General features: G+C 39.9%; 2 protein-coding genes across 2 annotated transcripts; both read left to right on the top strand.

Annotated features, from left to right (window-relative positions):
* The first annotated feature begins 2,610 nt into the window (after positions 1 to 2,610).
* On the top strand, positions 2,611 to 6,589 carry LOC141765691 (protein YIPF6-like). Its single transcript, XM_074631869.1, has 2 exons — positions 2,611 to 3,196; positions 4,530 to 6,589. The coding sequence occupies exons 1-2, from the start codon at positions 2,849 to 2,851 to the stop codon at positions 4,875 to 4,877; spliced, it is 696 nt and encodes a 231-aa protein (XP_074487970.1). The 5' UTR covers positions 2,611 to 2,848; the 3' UTR covers positions 4,878 to 6,589.
* A 6,217-nt stretch (positions 6,590 to 12,806) lies between these two features.
* LOC141766874 (uncharacterized) lies at positions 12,807 to 15,807 on the top strand. The gene is made up of 6 exons (XM_074634049.1): positions 12,807 to 13,028; positions 13,111 to 13,471; positions 14,224 to 14,347; positions 14,655 to 14,725; positions 14,863 to 15,073; positions 15,432 to 15,807. The coding sequence occupies exons 1-6, from the start codon at positions 12,807 to 12,809 to the stop codon at positions 15,775 to 15,777; spliced, it is 1,335 nt and encodes a 444-aa protein (XP_074490150.1). The 3' UTR covers positions 15,778 to 15,807.
* The last annotated feature ends 328 nt before the right edge of the window (positions 15,808 to 16,135 follow it).

Raw genomic sequence — 16,135 nt, forward strand, 5'->3', positions numbered from 1 at the left:
TTTTTATTGTACAATTAATAAATTAATTTGTAAACACATTTATTAATGCCTATTTTATAGTACAATTAGTTATTGATCAATTAAATGCTCTATTACTACTTAAGTGACTCTTGTGGTCCTCCATAGTGTTATAATACAAACCTACCATTACTTAAAAGGCGACAATGTTTTTTTGGAATTGTGTTACGCTGGAAACAGCTTGGGTTCAGGTTTAATTGTTGCCATTTGTTGATAGCAAACACTGCTACAGCAACACACCTTTACAATGCTTCTCTATGAAACAGTGATGGGTCTGGACTAGTGGACTGACAGGAGAAGTGAATCAGAGTGTGCTTTGTGTGTGTGGCAAATTATTATCACTGAAGTAACCCAGCACATATTGTATAACATACAGTATGTATAATTTATACATTATATATAATAATATAAAACATAAGGCTCCCTGTGAATCCTGCTCATGTTGGAGAAAGTGTGAGCTATCCTCTAGCACCACCCGTAGGCCAAAATGTTAACTTGCACACAGGACATCTCATGAATCTAATAATTTAATGTAATACCATAAAAAAACCAACTACCTAACTGCCCAACTATTGGGTAAAATTGAACTAATATCACTGGATGTAAATAAAGCTGTAGCTTCTCCGGGGCCCTTAAATGGGTTTTAAGTTTTGAACTTAAACCTGCAGTAGGCAGAATATCTTTGGCATCATTGGGCAAAGTTTCCATAATAGCCTTTCAGCATATTGTAATTCAAGTGTTCTTACAGAAAACTAGACTTTTGCACCTCCTCTTGGCTCTGTTTTCAGGCTTTAAAAAATCTAGCCCGTGACGGTGACTTTGGCTGACCTCAGGTCATTTCAGAGAGAGCGTTCCTGTTGGCTGTTCATTCAACAGAGGCAGCTGTCAATCACTCGCAAAGTCCGATCAAATGGTCAAATTAGGAAACGTTGATCAAATATGAATTAATATTCTGTTACTGTAATGCCTATTTCTCACCTCAAATGTTTTCAGAAACATCTTGTAGTGTACTGTTTTGCTTTTAAATGAGAAAGTTTGCTCTGGCCGGTGAGCGGTGCTTGGTATTTCCTGTTCTTATCTGAACATGGCTGCAGGGTCACAAACGTTCTCATTTTACAGCTAAACAGTACACTACAAGATGTTTCTGAAAATATATTATGCTAGAAATAGGCATTACAGTAACAGAATATTGATTGACATTTAATCAGTGCTGTCTAGTTTAACCATTTGATTGGAGTTCGCGAGTGAGTGACAGCTACTCAAAGACGGTAAGGCTCCAGCTCGGCTCTGATTGGTTGTTTTCCTCCGGTCTGTGAAATCTTGCAGATACCATTAGGAGCACCGGAGGACACCGGAGGACACAGAGGCACATGATTTTTTTTCAGATTACCTGTCTCATGCACTACTGTCAGGATATAGTGACTAATTTTATAAAAATACGTTTTTTTAATCATATTTGCTCCAATTCTACCCACTGCTGCTTTAAGTCTTTGTTTATGCATAAGAAAGTTTGTCGACTTTTTAAAATATATTTATTTAGGTTAATGTGGTCATTTAAATGCATACATTATACTTTGAAGTTTACACACACTGTACTTTGAATCGATACAAGCTATATGAGGAAATGGTTATATAAAGAAAATTTAATCAGAACATAGAAGTCTTTTTTTTTAATACTGATGGCTTTTTGCCTTATGTTTACACTACAGTGGTGTCTGCATTTTGTATTCTCATGGCAAACACCTGAGCAAAAAACATTCTGTGTAAGGTCTGATATGATATGCTCTTTAAAAAAAATAGAATGAGATATAATAAGGATATGTACACAACTCTGAAAAAAGCCCTGCAGGGCAAAGGGGCCGCTTGTCACTCACCGTCACTTGGCACCACTCATAACATGCACTTTTCACATATTGCGATGGGGGGAGCCCTTCTCTAGTGTATATTGCCAAACTTCCACTGCGATGATGTTTACAAAATCTAAATGTAGCTGGCAATTTACTGAACACAACAATGATCAGCTGAACGAGCCTTTAGGAATAATATGACTACATAATAGTGATAACAAACAATTAGGACAAGATATATATATAATAACAACAATAACAATACAGCAAATATCCATGTACTAATCAATACAAAATTGGCAAGCAGCTACAGAAAAAAAAACAAAAAAAACAAACAACAGCAAAAAATCATTTAAATAAAAACTTCTGCGCCCCCCTCCACCTACCCCCAAATGCCTCCCTTTGGGTCCCTCCCATCCCACCCACCCTGGACCTTGGGGACACGAAGAACAATTATATGAAGGATTTAATTATAGTGATTTCTTCTTTCCAATGTGATATATTTTCTCTTTTTGCCAAGTGCATGTTTGCAGCCCAGTGTTCCATACCTGCTATTTATATGCATAGATATACCACTGACTTTCTTATTATATTTTTTATTTTGTATTATATATCTTATAAAGTTGCCTTGCCTTAAATCTTATCTCTACTAGTGAGGAATTTATGACATCACTGATTTTCTTGCTTACTAAGCAATGAAGCAGATTCTGATTCGGTACCTGAACGCATCAACCGGATATGCGTGACTCACATCCGGCGGAAGTAAACAACCCGCAGCTGACGTGGAGCTGCAGAGTGTCTGAAACCGAACAGGACAAACTGAACGATCTGGATGATCTGGAGCTGAACCAGCTGCTCTAGAGGAACATCACCGCTCCAGTTGATGTGTAGTGTTCGTGTTTACTAACTGAACCCTGCTGGTGTCGGTTAAACTCTCTGGATTCACAGTTTAACTCGTTTAGAGCCGGAACCAGCAGGATAAGATGGCTGCTGCTGCGGAGGAGGCCAGCAGACCGTTCGCTGGACTCTCTGATGTCTCCATCTCAGAGGACATCCCGGTGGAAGGAGACATCTCTGTCCCTCTGGGTCCGTCCAGCAGCAGGCGGGACGACGAGCTGTCCACGCTGGACGAGCCGGTGAAGGAGACCATCCTGCGGGACCTGAGAGCGGTGGGGCAGAAGTTCATCCACGTCCTGTACCCGAAGAGGAGCTCCGCTCTGCTGCGGGACTGGGACCTCTGGGGGCCCCTGCTGCTCTGCGTGACGCTGGCGCTGCTGCTGCAGGGAGGGGCCGCGGACAGCGAGGCTCAGGGGGGGCCACAGTTCGCCGAGGTAACACTACCCTTACTATACTATCAGGGGCTTTATTATACTAGTTTATTATTTTAAAGTAAAGTAGACAACTGTCTCTGCAGCCCCAGATTCACTGTGTTTCTTTCGTTTATTTTCAGTGATGTCATTTAAATAGGTTAAGTACAATTTCTACAATTACAATTACTTTACAGATTTAAACAGTTTTTAAGTAGTATCATAATCAACTGCAATATAAATGTGATGTGTACCGTAATTATAATCCAATAATATATGATTCTGATATGGGCCACTCTGCATAATATTAAGTACTTTTACTTACTTTTGGTACTTTAAATATTTTTTACATTATTTATTATAATATTAATAATATTTTGGATTCATGGTAACGTTACTGACTTTTATCGTTATTTTATTATTTTAAAGTAAAGTAGACAACTGGCTCTGCAGCACCAGATTCACTCAGTGTTTGTTTCCTTTTGTTTTCAGTGATGTCATTTAAATAAGCACATTTACTCAAGTACTGTACTCAGTAAACATGCGAGGTACTTATACTTTACTAGAGTATTTCCATTTTCTGCTACTTTCTACATTTTTTTTTTTTTTTACATTATTATAATATTTGTTATATTTTGTATTCATAATCTGAAAAGTAACTAAAGTAGTCAGATAAATGTAGTGAAATAAAAAGAAAATATTCAAGTTTCTTTCCACCACTGCTTATATCAGAAAATAAAGTGATATTTTTAGGGTACTTTTACTTTTGATACTTTAAGAATATTTTGATTCTAATACTTTTGTACGTCTACTTAAGTAAAGGTTCTGAGTACTTCTTCCACAACTATTTCTTTTGTAATTTAATTGCAAATTTCATCAGGAAGTTTACACCACTAATATAAACTAAGAGGGTTCCTGCAGCTAATGACTGTTTTTTTTTATAATTAATCTGAATTATTATCTCATTTGGTCTATAAAATGTCAGAATATAGTGGAAAAATAATAAGATAAGATAACATCCTCAGATTGCTTGTTTTGTTCGACCAACAACCCAAAGGTTTTTCATTTACTGTATAAGATAAAGAAAATAAGAACATCCTCCACAGTTAAGAAGCAGAACCCAAAGAAAGTTTTGCATTTTCTCTTGTAAACAAACTGAAAAGATAAATCGATTATCAAAATTCTTGCCAGCTAATATTTTAATTGATTAATTGACTAATCCTGTTAGTTCTTGTCCTGCATTAGGAATTGTCTTTAGCTAATTTCCATGGTTGTCTATATTTATATTTCTTATATAAAGTGATAAATGTCTCCTCCGACTCCTCATTAACCTGTTGAAATAAATCTTTCCGCCCAGGTCTTCGTCATCGTCTGGTTCGGCTCCATCATCATCACCCTGAACTCCAAGCTGCTGGGCGGCACCATCTCCTTCTTCCAGAGCCTGTGCGTGTTGGGATACTGCATCCTGCCCCTGACGGCGGCCATGGCCGTGTGCCGGATCGTCCTGGTCGGCGGCTCGGGGACGGTGAGCTTCGCCGTGCGTCTGGTGGTGGTGACGGCGTCCTTCGGCTGGTCCACCTTCGCCTCCACGGCCTTCCTCGCCGACAGCCAGCCGGCCAACCGCAAGGCGCTGGTGGTGTACCCGGTGTTCCTCTTCTACTTCGTCATCGGGTGGATGATCCTGACGTTCTCGCCGTCACAGTAGAGGAGAAACTAAAGGGAGCGTTTGTTGAACGGACAAAGGTGAGGGAGGTTTTTGTGGAGTGAAAGAACTCAAACAAACACCGGTATCTGCCTTGGAACGAAGATGAATGACTACTGACGTGACTGTGAGTGTTTCTGGGCCTCTGATGAAGCATTTAGACTCACAGGACACCAAAATAATTCCCTTCAGGTGAAGCTCAGATTCAGAGAAATCCGGTGGACGCTGTGATGCAGATGGAGAGTTAAAAAGCTGATGAATAAGTTCACATTTAGGAGCCTTGTAAAAAAAATAAAAAAAAAAGTCCATAGGCTTGTATATAGAAATGCTCTATGAATGTTTGAACTCCCAGGGCTACCTACGCGTGTTATTATTTTCCTCCTGGTCTCTCTGGGTGTGTTGGAAACCTCATTCTGTCTCAAGGACACTGTTTTAAAAACATCCTGACAGCTCACGTTTCACACTAAATTCTTCATTTTCAAACATTTAGCAGATGCTTTTCTGCAGCTTGACTAAGAATGTTTCTTTTAGTATTTTGGGGGGTATTTTTGTTTTATTAGTGGAGAGAGAGAGAGATTGTGAAAGACATGCAGCAAAGGTCTCCATTCAGACTCGAACAGGGCATGTCTCGGCTCCTTTAATTAAACCCCATCGGCACTCGCATGTCTGTACAATAAATATGAAGCTTCAGCCAGTTAGCTTAGCTTAGCATAAAGACTGGAAACAGAGGGAAACAGCTAGCCTGGCTCTGTTCAAATGCAACAAAATCAACCTACCAGCACCTTTAAATCTCAAAATAATTATCCTGTTATGTCTCGTTCAAAACAATAATTATTCTTTCCATTTTATAGGGGGTTAGGTACTTTCACTTTAACATAAAGTGTTTCATCAGTCAGCCTTTGTCTGTGCTGGTTCTTTGAGGTCTTCTGGTTTAAAATGGAAGAACAAACTCAAGTGTCTTGGCTGCAGAAACTGCAAACAACTATCTGTAAAGAGGTCAGAGCTTCCTGTTAGGAGAGAAGATTTAGGAGAGAGTTATGATCACAGGACACAGACGGCACCACAGGTGTTTTCTTCTGGAAAAATACGTTATAAAATGCATAGACTATGGTTTGTGTTTCTTCTTCTTGTAGATAACTGACCAACTGTCCCTCTTTTTTGCAACAACGTTAAACAATCCAACAGGGAGAACTGATTTCTAACAAAGCGCTGTGTGTCTGTTGGTGATTAGAGTGACGGATGATGACTTTTTGTTTTCTTTCATCGTCATGATCTCTGTCTTTACCTCCATGTTAAACCCACAGCTGAAGGATCACACTTTCCTGTTGACTATTTGCATGCTGATTTTATGCTCCCTGCAAAACAGCATTCTGGGAAATGTAGGAGAACAGTACCTGATTTAGAAACAGACACAGCAGATTGAGGAAAAGTGGGTTCATCAAAAAAGAAAATTGCAGAACTTCATTATAGAAAATCGACTTTTTTTTTTTTCATAAAGTGATGTGAAATCTCTGCTTCTCCTCCCTGATGCTTCCTGTTCAGGCTGACATTTCCACCTTCTACTAACCTGTCTGATGACCTTTGACTCTGTCGGTCTGCAGATAACCTATTCTTCATATTCAAATCACTGGGTCTTTCTTTGATTTCTTTTAATTTATATGTATTCGTTTACATCAACAAATGAGAAAGATTAAAATATATTTCATCAGCTGTGATTGTATATCTCTATTTTTTCAGCCTACCCACAGACTCAGCTCTGTTCAAACATCTAAATAATTTCCATACATTATGATTTGCTATGTTACCTTATTCAACATTTTAAGGCAATTTCAATTCACAATTAACATTCTAGTTAAATTCTGTCGCCTCAACACAAAATCACCTAAAATGAGGTTTTCTTGCACTGTAAATTCTTCTCTACATCAAGTTATTACAGACTACAAAGAAAACACTTTTTGGAAACTATTCTTTGTTTAACAGAATAACTGCGAGTGGTGCAGCAGGGACCAAAAGTACCATTATAGTACCTGTAACAATAAATATAGTTGAAGTTAAACACAGAGTACAACGAGTATAGTCTGCGTTTAAAGATCATTATATACAGTCTACTAGCACACTCACTCACTAAACCTGTTGGTCTGCATTCTGTATTACACAACTGAACTGGCTGCTCACATGTTCAACTCATGAAACAAATAAATAAGTGTGAAATGAATGAATACAGAAAGACAGAAAATACAAACGTTGACTGCAGACATTTAGATCCAGAACAAAACAAAGTTTATAGAGACAGTGTTTGGTTTAGTAGTCCACTTTTCAGACTGGAAACTGCTTTCAAAGAATATTTGTAATGATGTAACAAGAAAATAAGACAAAAATGAATTTGATTTTATTCTCGAGACATAAAGTGAAATCGGATTGTAGGAAACGTCCAGGGCCGGCTCTAGCCCTTTTGGTGCCCGAGGTCAAATAAATAACTGTATTTATTATAATAAAGATAAACAATTGGTCCCTGATTTTGTTGGCTGAAAAGTGTTTCCTCAGTTTCACTACAATTTGCAATTTTATTAACAAATAAGTGTGGCCGGGAAGATGAAAAAGTGTGAGAAAGAGAATTACAGGTGTAGTTCTTTCTTTCTTTATTTGTTCCTTTGTTACCTCAATGCAGAAAATGAGAAAAGGCGCCCATTATATATATATAAATATATATATGTACATACTGTACATATATATATACAGTACATACTGTGTGTATATATATAGTATACTGTATATACAGTACATACAGTATATATATATATACATACTGTATATATATATATATATATAGTACATACTATATATATATACTGTATGTATATACAGTATATATATATAGTACATACTGTATATACATACACTATATAATATTCCTCATTTTCTGCATTGAAAAAAATAAATAATTATAAATAATTATCATTCATAATTTTATAATTCATAAATTCATAGTACCTATTAATAATCATTATAAATAATAACTATAAATAATAATAATAATAATATAATATATTATGTAATAATAATATATTGTAAAACAGCAGCAGCTACACTGTAAAAAAAAAAAGCTAGCAGAACTCAAAATTGTAAGGTAACAAACTTCAGCAGAGTTTTAAGTTGGGCAATTAAACATAACATTTTAAGTTTTGCTTTTGAGTTTGCTCAACTTTCAATTCTCATTTCTGTTAACTCAACTCAAGTTGCAGTAACTTATAATTTCATATTGTAACAACTTTGAATCCTTACTTCTGTTAACTTAACTCTAGTTGCAGTAACTTAAACCTGTACATAGTACCCACTTAATTTCAGTTGAGTTCATTTAGTGGAATAGGTTAGAGTAACTTCAAATTGTGCACTGCAACAGTTAAGGTAAGTCAAATATATAAATTAGGACCAATAACTAGCCATCAAATTATAAATAATTACAGATGCAACATTACCTTCAAAACTTCTTTTTTTAATTAATTAAAACACAGCCTATCCAAACCTTTGGAACAAGGCCAAGTAACTGCTGAGACCCATAACTGTCCCAGTCTTAGCACTTAACTAACATGAAGCACACTTAACATTGTATACTAGTATGAATCACATCTTGAACACCATAATACAATGAGGTAGCAGTTGTGACCTTAGTAAGATAAAGTTAAAGGGAAAAGTCAGCACTTCGACAGTGAGACTACTAAAAAGAGTACACTCATCTACGTAAGGGATAATGTACAGCGAGCCGGTCATTGTTGTAAAAGGAACGTTGAGCGGCATCGCCCTGAAGGGGATTCTTTCACAACAATGACCTGCTAGCTGTACATTATCCCGCTTATTACACGGCTACTTACTTAAGAAATCAATAATTTGACACAAAACGGTCTGTCAGAGTCTGACATCAGAGCTGCGCCCATAGCAACGGTCTGCTATAAAGACATAACAGACCGCAGAACGCCGTAATTAACCAATCAGAATCGAGTATTCAACAACGCTGTGTAATAAACCATGATAAAATACAAAACATAAGATTCAGTTACCACAAGAAGTAGCTCATGGGTTGAAATGGAACTCCAAACAGAACAATTGTGATCCAGAACTGTCAATCTAATAAAACTTTAACAATAAAATAACAAGGCAGCCCAATGGTGTGTGTCATCAATTTACACACTATTCAATCTTAACATAAGCCACGTGGTTAACAATATCCAATAAGGTGCAGGATAAATGTAAGAGAGCATTCAGGCACGTCGGAGCGCAAGAGATGGGCAGGTAAGGAGACATAGAAGAGGAGTTCGAGGTAGATACAAGTTTGTGAGTTGCAGAGAGACAGTTATCGTGTTGGCTGGACAGAAGGGGAGAGTTTTAGAGGTCAGAATTTGAGTGAGATTGGGAGAATATGCAAATTAAGTAAGAAAGTTAGACAAGTTAAGGTGACCGATTGAGAGAGGAAAGAAGATGGCGAGAGAAATGGAGAAACGGGAAAAGGGAGAGGAGAGGTGGGGAGATTGAACTTAAAATCAGAGGAGGTAGAGGAGGATCCATCTCAGGCAACTGAGATTTAAGTCATTCTACAAGGGGCAACAGGAACCTCTGCAATTCAAAACTGTCCCAGACCCAACATTATCAGCTAGCTCGGTGGATTCACTGAAGGAGTTTGTTTTTGAAGAATCGGACCCTTGCAGAGAGATCAGTTCCAAGTTCCATGAAAACTTTCTGAATGGTTTCGAATGTGTACCTCAGTTCTTTTGGGTACTGGAGGTTTAAAGCGTAGATCAGCCCAAAGAGGTAAGTAAAAGCCGCTGGCAGGTCAGGGAGATCCTGGAGGACGATGTTGTTTTCTTCTACAACAACAGCAACATTAATGACTGTTGCAGGAGCTGAACTGTCATCATCCTCCAACACAGTGAGGATACCCACGATGAGGCCCTTCGTCTGCTCCTCTTCTGGGTCAGTGGCCTTGTGATGACAAACAGAAAATGACCAACGCATGAATAGTAAATCAAACTGAAAGACATTTGGCATTAAAAAACTAAAACGGGTCTATGTGGATCTCTTAGGGTTAAACATTTCCATATCATACCCCGCAACCAAAGATTTAACCCCCATATACATGAAACCATTTACATCAAGTAATAGCCAGCAAAGTACAACTCTTGAAGACACTGTGGGCATTGGGACAGATAAAGAGAACAAGGAGGACAGTGGGACAAAATGGCAGAGAGGCAAAGGTTGAAGTCAAAGAGAGTCTATTTTTAATAACAGAATAATAATAAATATATACATTTTCTACTAATAACCACTCACCAGACAGTTCCTGAACAGCTTCTCATGACTGTCACAGAGACACAAGGGGAGGCCCTTCAAGGCTGCAGTCTGTCGATGTGCTATGTGAGATATCTGAAACACAAAGGGTTGGGAGAAAAATTACACCAAGATGTAACTAACATGAAGAAAGCTGAGAACAAACATGGAAACATGCTTCCCAGTTTGTGTTAAAGCTGCATTTATTATTATTTATTTTTTTGCCCACTTAGGTGCAGGACTCAACAGACTGAAACAATCACACACACTTGATATATTATGGCCTTATAAGGTTGATTATATGGCAAACAGCTGTCCTCTTCCACATCCAGCGAATACCTGTTGAATGAAAGTCTAAGATTTACTCCTTTTAACTTCTGATATAAATAGCTGGCTTTTTAGGTGTTAGATGTTCCACTTTCTTCACCACCGTGTCGCTATCTTTGTCTGTCCCTTAGGTAGTGTACAGTGGGTTTATTCTGATGGTTTGTCACTATGAGCAACACCTTAAATTTGACCCATTGTTTATTTAAAAATATTGATTAGTGCAGCTTTATAAAAAGAAAAAAAACACAATTCCTTGTTATACATTTATTTCCATAATGTCCAGAATGATGAAATTATTAATTCTAAAAATTCACCTCTTTATCCAGTCTGTTAAAGAGTTGATCCATCTCAGGCAGTAAAGCTGTCCGCTTAGCCCGATAGAGTTTAAGGAGCCTTGGAGTGTGCTGATTAATGGCTGCTCTGAAGTTGTCTATTAGGTCCTTGTTGGTGATCCGAAGAAACTCTTCCCTGATCTGTTGAACAACAGAACCTCAAACGTAAATGGCCAATACAAAGTCAATACAATTTCAACACCATCCTCATGTTAAAATACATATTTTATTAACCCTCATCCTGGGGACCCCAAGAAAAATCTACTGTAAGAAGCAACCATCATAGCACCATGTTAACCTATGTCATCTCAAAACATTATTAGTGTAATTAATGTCATCCTTCAGGAGACATTAATTACACTAATAATGTAGTCTGTGCCAAAACAGAGAACATAAGTAAATCTGTTCTTGATCAGGATAGGCATTCACTTCAAAAACTGCTTGAGCAATCTTATCCAAAATGTTCATCTTCATGTCTCTGGTTATGCTGATACCTTCCTTGTTTTTTTCATATGCCTCATTGCCTTTGCATAACTTCAATTCCACATCATAGGAAAAGGCTGGAATGGGAAAAGGTGAAGGCCGCTCTGATATACTTCACAGATAGCTCTTGTACTGCATTAATTTCAATCTGAAAGACAACGGTGACAATTTGCTGGAAATCAGCAAAGCAGGCAGTGGAAGAATAATTAATGATGTGGTTAATTTTGCTCAAACAGGTTCTGGCATATATAACATATCAATTTAATGTAATTGTAAACAGTAGACTGCTCTCTGGAATTGACAGTATTTTGACAAATTTAATACAATATTCGGTCCCATTCATTTCGAAAGTTAAATTTTTTAGAATAGCTTATGCAAAGAGTCTTCACGGGGCTCTCCACTCCTCCACTCAGACCTCACAAGCAAACATGGAGGTGGCAGAGCCGAAATGGCGGCGCTATCGGTACTAACAGAGCTAACAGAGCTAATAGAGCTAACAGTGCTAATAGAGCTAACAGAGCTAACAGAGCTAACAGAGCTAATAGAGCTAACAGAGCTAACAGAGCTAATAGAGCTAACAGAGCTAACAGAGCTAATAGAGCTAACAGTGCTAATAGAGCTAACAGAGCTAATAGAGCTAACAGAGCTAACAGAGCTAATAGAGCTAACAGAGCTAACAGAGCTAATAGAGCTAACAGTGCTAATAGAGCTAACAGAGCTAATAGAGCTAACAGAGCTAATAGAGCTAACAGAGCTAACAGTGCTAATAGAGCTAACAGTGCTGACAGAGCTAACAGTGTTAACCGGAGGGGGACGGAAGACGGACGGACTTGACTGTGGCCGCTACGGGCGACGGGCATTTGTCCTTGACGGAGGTCTAAACTCTACAAGTGGCTTTCTAGTTAAGACACTAAGCATTCAGTTAACTAACGTACACGTTAGTTCAAACAGCAACACTACCGTTAACCGTTACTCACCAACACCGTCTAGAAGTCACCACAATGTCCTGTTAGCATTAATAGCTTAACGGTTAGCGCAGTTTAGCCGTTGACCCCTCTAGCTGTAATACTGTAACAACATTTTACCGTAACGTAATTACACACATTAATACCATTCAGACTAACCAGTCAGAAACAACGTCCTCTCTGTTTGAAAGCTTCTTGTCCATACAAGCCTTGCTAGCATTAGCTAGTCGCTAGCTTTAGCTTTAGCTAATTAAGCTAACGTTACTAGTGTTTACGTTAATTGTTGTCATGGTAATGTCTAGAGTTTTTACAGTGTAGCGGTCCAAACATCACTTCAGTTTATCTGTAAATAAACGTGTTTACGTTTAAAACGCAGCGTTCCACACAGTGGACTTTTCTACAGCTTCAGTGTTAACTGTGGATCTAATATAGGAGACTCTATATTCTTCACGAACAGCCATAATTTACCGATTATCCGTTATTCTGTGCCGTTAACCGGTGAAGCGATGGAGAACCTGCCGCAACTTCCTCCTGAAGTCTTGGTCAACGTGTTCAGCTATCTGAGCACGGAGGAGAAGCACGCGGTCCGAGCCAGCTCCAGGCACCTTAAGCAGCTGATTGACCAACCGTCGCTTTGGCGGGACGACACGGTGGTGTTGTCCGACCTGCATCGTTATACAGACGGCTTCTGGGACACACTCAACCGCCGCAAAGTCACCCGGGTGGCGGTGCGACACCTGCGCGCGAAGAGTGGCGGCTGCTCGCCAAGTTCCTGCCCTCCCTCACCGCCGGGTGTTCGCGGACGGAAAGCGGACCTACAATGAGAAGTACCTGGACAACCTGGCCTTGTTCCCGGAGCTCAGAGACCTGGGAGTGCGGAACTTGATATGGGACGAGGCGATGCTCGGCCGGAGTCTGAGTCTGCAGCTGAAGGATCGGATGACTCACCTGAGCGTGTGCAACGTGGATCTGCCGTGCAGGGTGGACTTCATCAACACGGTGGCTCAACTGGTGAACCTCCGCTACTTGCTGTTCCACCAGCAGGATGAGGACTACATGCGGGCCACCGTGAGGCCGCTTCCCTGCGGAGTCTTCCACAACCTCCTGCTGAGCCTCAGGAAGCTCCAGCACCTGTCCTGGGGGATGGAGGTGGAGCCGCCGGAGCACCCAGGTCAGCCGATAACATCATCACCTGTTCACCTGGTTCTCCTGGTCACCTGAGCACCTGTCCTCTTTACCTGTCTCTTGTTACTTCAGACCAGTGCTCCTGCATATACTTTGCATTTACTGAAAATCACCTGTAGTTTAAATTTATAAGTGTCAGCCTAGCCCCAGTTTGAGGCACCCATTAGGGCTGCAACTAATTATTATTACCAGTTAATCCATCCATTATGTTTCCAATTAATCATTTATAAATAAATATCAGAAAATGTCCTAAAGATATTTCATTTACAGGGATATAAAATGAAGAAAAGCAGCAACATCCTCACAGGTGAGGCTGGAAGTAGGTCATGTTTGCTTAGGAAAAATTACTTTAAAGGTTTTATTGATGCGCCACTGTTACCAAGGTCACAGAGATGCCAGAGTCTCTCCTGTAGTCAAAACATGATAGGAGGGTTAAAACACTGAGCAGCAGGGCAGAGCTGTGAGGCCTTCACACAGAGAACACACTTAACTTAAGCAGCCTATTCCCAGTTTTGTGCCTCCCATTAGTTCTGCAACTAGCAGTTGTTATTAATCATTAATCAACCTGTTGATAGTTAAAATTAATTAATTTAGGATTGGGCGAAATGACACACCATAAGATGATAGTTTTGTAAACCATCAGAGAATTTGCCATACTGTTTAAATTGACTAAAGTCTGTAAAATGTCGATCACAAACCCTCCCTCCCTCCTCCTCCTCTTCCTCCTCTGTCCTGTAGGAGCGGCCCGGTACGGCGGCCCGGCGCTGACCAGTCTGGAGCTGGTGGGTTACCCAGAAACCATCCTGATAGTGAACGAACTGAGGAGCCTGACCTCGCTGAGGTCGCTGACGGTCCGCTACAGGTACAGCTGGCTTTCCGATAGTTGTATTATCACTCTTTCCATCCACCACTATTGGTTTTGTGTTATCAGTCCTACTTGTATTAGCTATTACAGCTGCTAGACTGCTATTGTGGCTGCTTCTCTATCTCTCTCTCTCTATCTCTCTCTCTCTCTCACTCTCTCTCTATCTATCTATCCCCTGTTGGGTCTCTAAACTATGGTGTACGGTCATAGACCTGCTCTATATATAAAGCGTCTTGAGATAACTTCTGTTGTGATTTGACGCTATACAAAAATAAATTGATTTGATTTGATTTGATTTGATCAGAGAGGGCATCGGGTGCAGCCTCACGTCCTGTCTGAGCCCCCTCCAACAGCTGGAGTCACTCACCATCATCGGTGAGTCGGACCGTTATCCAGCTCACACTTCTGATTACAGAGTCTGGTTTGGTTTCTTTTAGTCCGGCCTGTTAGAGGAAGATTTTATTTGTAGTTTAAGATCTATCCAGAAGTTTAATGTGACCCTGTACTCTCAGGCGGTAACTCTCTCGCTGCCTATACGACCACCATCCCGTCCAGTGTGACCAGGCTGATGCTGCGTGTGGCCATAACCCTGCAAGACGTGGACTCCATCGCTCCTAATGTCCCGGGACTGGAGCACCTGGACATCGAGCAGAACCGCACCACCGGCAGCCTCTGCAGACGCATCCCCATGCTGTTTCCTCAGCTCAGGACGCTCCGGATATGGTGAGCCAGACAGGAAACCAGCTCACGTTTTTAGACTGGAACCACTCACTTGTTCTTATCTGGATAATGTTCTCATGTCTTATGAACCACATGCAGTTCTTGTTATTTAGTGTCAACAGAGCTCAAACAACATCATTCTTATCTAGGTAAACTGCAAAGGAAACTATCCTCTCCTCATTTCTGTAAAGAAATCTGATGTTAATTTCATGCTGTGTTCGTGCTGTAGTCTTACCCATCGGGTTGGGCGATATTGACAAAATCTTCTATCCCGATATAGGTAATTTCATATCTTGATAATGGTATATCCCTTACATTCTGAATTATCACCCAGCCCTGACTTACCCGTCTCCTCTCTCAGGTTTTTCCATAGAGAACCAGAGAATGACCTGCTGAGCCTCCACCATTTGCGACACCTGGTGCAGCTGGAGCTGCTGGTGGACCCCTTCATCCTGAGAGATTACCTGAACGGCCACCCGTGGCCCAGCCCCTGCGTCCAGGGGCTCATGAACCAGCTCCGAGAGCTGTCCGAGAACAGGATCACCGTCATCACGACGATGCACCAGAGAAACCCGCTGCGAGAGTGTGACTGTGTGGGAGAGGAGACTGAGGAGGGGGAGGTAGACTTTATACCTCCTGAAGAAGAAGAAGAAGAAGAAGAAGACGACAGAGTCGCCATCAGAGACGGGAACAGAAGGTTGACATAAAAGGCATTAAATGAGGCGTACTGAAGGTTGTCGGACTTTCTAGTTATTTATTTTAGTTTTAGTTATTAATTAGTAATTTGTGCTCCAAAGTCCAAGTTATTTAATTATTTATGTTTCAGTGTATTCTGTTGTACATGTGTTATTATATTAAAATGTAGTTAAGACCAAATCTGACTTGTTAACTACTTGTTGACTTTTTTTTATAATAAAAAAATATGCAAAACAAATACATAATTGGCTAATTAAGCTAAATTGACATACTTTCCCTTTCTAGCTGTCTCCCGTCACTGAATATATCATATTTGATTAACTAACACATTGCTAACTAAATCCAGTCCTAGTGAATAAAAACAGCTAA

The sequence above is a fragment of the Sebastes fasciatus genome, chromosome 4, assembly GCF_043250625.1.
Source record: "Sebastes fasciatus isolate fSebFas1 chromosome 4, fSebFas1.pri, whole genome shotgun sequence".
NCBI lineage: Eukaryota > Metazoa > Chordata > Actinopteri > Perciformes > Sebastidae > Sebastes > Sebastes fasciatus.